The sequence below is a fragment of the Pediculus humanus genome, genomic scaffold, assembly GCF_000006295.1.
Source record: "Pediculus humanus corporis 1103172108318 genomic scaffold, whole genome shotgun sequence".
Lineage (NCBI taxonomy): Eukaryota > Metazoa > Arthropoda > Insecta > Psocodea > Pediculidae > Pediculus > Pediculus humanus.
Window position 1 is genome coordinate 569,300 of NW_002987887.1, and position 4,938 is coordinate 574,237.

A 4,938-nucleotide genomic window follows, 5' to 3' on the forward strand; every position below is an offset into this window, starting at 1 on the left:
AAAAAAAAAATACGATTTCAATTGTTGTTTCGTTTGTTTGTTTGTTTTAATTTTTTATTAAAATTATATTCGGATGAGGACATCCAACGACAAACTCGTTTAAATTTTTCATTCATTTTTTTTTTCGGTTTTTTTACATGAAAAATTGCAGCCGACATAATAAGTTTGTTACCACATGTTGAGAAAATTAATCGAGGTTAAAAAAAAAGAAAAAAATTTTTTTAAAGTGCGTGTACGCCGGGTGCGTGAGTGTGTGAGTGAGTGCGTGCGTGAAAGGTACGATGATGATGATAATAATAATAATGAAAAATGAATATATGTATAAAATTATTGATTTCAATCACCCCGAAATTAAATTATCCGTATTAAAAAGAAATTTCTTTTTTTAAATAAAATTTATTTTCTTGTTATCTTGGTCAGTTAATTTGATTAGGGTCAAAGGTTAAATTGATAAACTTTCATTTAATAAAAAAAATAATAATAATATTAATAAATATGACACCTTAAAGGTAAAAAAAAAAGTGAAAAATTTTCCGTTGTCACGCTATATTTGATTTCCCTTTTACTGCTCTCTCTCTCTCTCTCTCTCTCTCTCTCTCTTTCTTTCTGTTTCTTTCTTTCTCTCATTCTTTCTTACTCTTTCTCTCTCTTCCTCTTTGGGTTTTTTTGATTTTGATTTTTTTGCTTTTACTGTCTTCCATTCTCTCCCTCTTTCTCTAACTCTTTTTTTCCTCTTTCTTCTTTAAATCTCATCCTCTGTCTCCCTCTCTTCTTTTTTTTTCAATTTGTTTCTCTCTCTTTCTTTACCTTTTCGTTTTTTCTTTCTTTTTATTTTGTTTTCTCTCATTTTAATTGTTTTCTCTCTTTCTCTTTCTTTCTTTTGTTCTATCATTTTATTCTCCCTACCGCTTTTCTTTTCCCTTGTTTACTTTCTCTCTCTCTCTCTGTCTCCTGCTTTCCTTTATTTTTTTCTTTCTCTCTTTCTTTTTCTTTTCTTCATTTTGTTCTGTGTCTCTCTCTTTCTTTCTTTTATTTTGTTCTCTTTATACTTTTTTTTCATTTAGTTCTTTCTTTTCTTTTTTTTTTCATTTTGTTTTCTTCCTCCCAATCTCTTTTTTCTATGTTTTCCTTTTTTTGATTAATTCTCATCCTCTCTCTTTTTCTCTCTTTTCTTTTAGTCATTTTCCCTGATTTTAATTATTTCCATTCTGTTTTTCTTTATCATTTATTCTCTTTCTATCTCTTATCCATTTTTCTTTCTTTCTTTCTTTCCCTCTTTATTTCTTTTTCTCTTCTATTATTTCTATTTATTTTATTTAACGTTTTTATTCGCTTTATTCCCCCCCCACAGATTCTTTCTCATTTATTTTATTTTTCTTTTTTTTTGTACCTCCCTTTCCGGTTTTTTACGATCAACGTTTGCATTCTTTAATAACTTACGTACATAATTTATTAAATACAGAACCGTCCATAAATTAAAAAAACAAAAAGAAGGTGAAAGAGACAGAGAGAGGGAGAGAGAGGGAGATAGAAGAGGTTTAAAATATTCTCAAACGTTAAACATCTGGAGAAAATAAATCCAGGAGTTATAAAAAAAGTGATTATGGAAAAATGTGAAAGTGAAAAACGTTTGTTTGACCTTTTGTCGTGTAATAAAAAACAGACAAAAAATGTTGTTTTATTACCCTACTTTATTTATCGATCGGTTATCGATTGATTTGATAAAAAAAATATGTACTCACCGGAAAGTTGATAAGCTTTAACTCTTCCGACAATCGAATTCCTTTTAGAATCTTCTAGAATTTTAAAATTATATTTTGATTTATCAAATACGGGTGGACCGCGATTCGAATCCGAAACCGTTATGTAAACTTGTGCATCTTGCAATGACCTTAAACCGTCACCATCCGTTGCTGACACGTTCAATTTATTACGTTCACGTAGTAAAAGTATACTGCCACGATTATTTAAAAATATTTCACCGGTTTTTTCATCGATACGGAAAACGTTATCGTCGTTACCGTAAACTATACGATAACGTACGTCACCGAATTTTCCAGAATCTTCATCCGTTGCGACGACTGCGACGATCGGCGTCGTCGTCGACGTTGACGTCATCATCGTCGGTTTCCGATTCGAACTTAATGACACGTTATATTCTTTCGGATAAAAAATCGGACGATGATCGTTGACATCCGTAACGGTTACTTTAACTATTGCCGTCGTGCTCAAACCACCTGGACAAAACAAACAAACAAACAAAATTTTACATTAATTTACAAATCGGGGGGGAAGGGGGAAAGGGGAGACCGAATTCAAACATTTTAAAATCTATTAAGGCCCCCCAGAAAACTCGTTCGTACCTTAAACGTTCGAACAACGATTTTTACACAACGTTTAAAGATAATAAATAAAAAATTAATTTTTCCAATCGGATTATTATTATTATTATTATTATTATTATTATCGAAACGAGTAAGTTGCATAGATTAAATATTAAATTAAAATCTCATAGAGTAAATAAAACAAAATTTTTTTTTCTCTTTAAAAAAAAAAAAAAAACTTTCTAAAAAAAATTTTTTTTATTTATTTTTAAATTTTTGATATTATTATTATTATTATTATTATTATTAAAAATAATCTCGTTTGTTTTTGATGACTACAAACAACAACAACAACCACATTTTTTTTTTAATAAATGTAACATTTATACGAACGTTTACGGACTTGAAAAGTCGTGACTTGAATTTGCCAAAAATATTTCTTTTTTTTATTAATACGAAAGTGTGACGTAATAAAAAAAAAAGGCGGGAAATTTAAAAAAAAAAAAAATTAGAAAGTTTATTAAAAATAAAAAATTATTTTTTTTTGATTTATTAATCGCTTGCTCGGTTTGATTGATTGATTGATTGATCGATTGATTGGATTGACCGAAGATCGGAAATTGATTTTATTCGATTTGCAATTAGAAAAAAAAAAAAAAATTTTTCTCTTCGAGTTTTTTTTTTTTTTTGTTTGACCTATTGACCTTTTACCCTCATTTTTTTCTCCTGAACTTTGCTTTCTTCTCATCGGATTCGAATATGGAATTTACCAAAAAAAAAAAAAAAATTACGCGCGTAAAAAGTTTTTAAAATTTTCTTTTCTTTTACGATTCCTCGTTGTTTCTTTTCTTAAAGAAGTTTCCACGTCGTGGAAGTAGACAAACTTGAAAAAAAAAATTGGACTCTAACTATTACATCGAATCAAATTAAATTTCTTTAAAAATTTCTTTCCCTCCACGACTTCTCATCGTCTTTTTAAAGAAGATTCCACGTCGTGGAAGTAGATAAAATCGAAAAAAATTAAGCCGTACCTATTACATCCGATAAAATTAAATTTCTATAAAATTTTTCTTCCCTACACGACTCCTCATCGCCTTTTTAAAGATTCCACGTCGTGGAAGTAGATAAAATTGAGAGAACAAAAAAATCAAATTTTAAAAATAATTTCCGATCAAGTTAAATTCAAAAACAAAAAAAAAACTAATTTAGGAGAAATAATTTTTTATATATTTTCCTTCTCGACTCTTCCCTTTATTACGAATGCTGTCTACTACGTCGTGGAAGTAGACAAACTTAAAAAAATTGGACTCCAACCATTACATTTTGACCAAATTAAATTTAAAAAAAAAAAATAAAAAAACTGGAGAAATAATTTCTTACACATTTTTCTCCTCGAATTCTCCCTTTATTTATTACGAATTTTACAAAGTCGTGGAAGTAGATAAAATCGAAAAAAATCGTCAGAATATAATAAAAATATAATTTCCGATATAAAAACGATCGAAACTTTACATTAGTTAATTTTTTCCCTCTACTCGATTTCGAAAATTTTATTAATTCGTCGTAGAAATAGACAAAATAGAAAAAAAAAATAACGCCACGTTGATAATAATAATAATAAACTCACCTCTATCGGATGCGATTACTGGAAATTCATAAGATTTAATCTTTTCGTAATCCAATTCATTAGCAATGCAAATTTCTCCAGTATCGGATTTAATAAAAAATTCTTTTAACTTTCCAGATTCTTCTCCTAAAGTGTAATTAACTTTTGCATTGACACCGCAATCCGAATCGTTGGCCGTAACCTACAACGGAAAAAAAAAAATCAATTTATTAAAAATAAATCCTGTAGCTATTGTTACAACAAAAAAAAACAATTTTAAAAATGGCGGACTTTAGTTAATGACACGTTTTTTTTTAACTTGAAATTTTCTAACGTGTGCAAAAATTTAACGCCGCCATTTTAATTTTTTTTAAAATAATTTTTTCTCATAGATAATTTTTTTAAAAATTGATTTTCGTTTTAACGTGTCAGCAGAACCCCAAAAAAATTATAAATTTTCACGTTTTAAATAAACAAAAGAAAATGACGGACGAACGGACGAAGGATCCGACGGATACAAATGAGATGAATGTAGAAAAAAAAAAAAATGTTTTCACGTAATTGAAAATGGCCCCGAGTAAGAGAGAGAGAGAGAGAGAGAGAGAGAGGTGGTGGCGGCGGTGTCGGTGTCGATGATGAGTACCGACCCAAAACGAAAGGGTAGAGATTAAACCGTAATCAGATAATCCGATCGGAAAAGGTAGCAGAGAAAGAGAGAGAAAGAGAGAGGATAATACCGCCGCCGCCGACGTTCCCACCATCGCCACATCCCAACAGCCGAAAACAACAACAAAAAACTCATTCCCATCATCATCATCATCATTATTATTATTATTATAAAAGGTATCTTTTAATCTTGGGACGGAAGCTGTTGATGGTAGGGAGTGCCGTAAGTAGCCAAAGCCTCAAGGTATCAATCCTCGTCCTCGTCGTCGTTGTTGTTGTTGTTGTTCTTCTGTGTGTGTGTGTGTGTATAGGGAGGTGTAAGTGAGAACAAGTTCGGGTACC

At 30.0% G+C, this 4,938-nt stretch overlaps 1 protein-coding gene across 1 annotated transcript in view; it reads right to left on the reverse strand.

Moving 5' to 3' along the window:
- Window positions 1-4,691, reverse strand: part of Phum_PHUM602350 (Cadherin-23 precursor, putative) — a gene marked incomplete at both ends in the record, with an annotated part of 30,123 nt that extends 25,432 nt beyond the window's left edge. The window contains 3 exons of the mRNA XM_002432798.1: window positions 1,743-2,237; window positions 3,952-4,132; window positions 4,668-4,691. Of these exons, the coding sequence (XP_002432843.1) occupies window positions 1,743-2,237; window positions 3,952-4,132; window positions 4,668-4,691 (700 nt within the window). The remainder of the gene's footprint in view (window positions 1-1,742; window positions 2,238-3,951; window positions 4,133-4,667) is intronic.
- Between the last annotated feature and the right edge of the window lie 247 nt (window positions 4,692-4,938).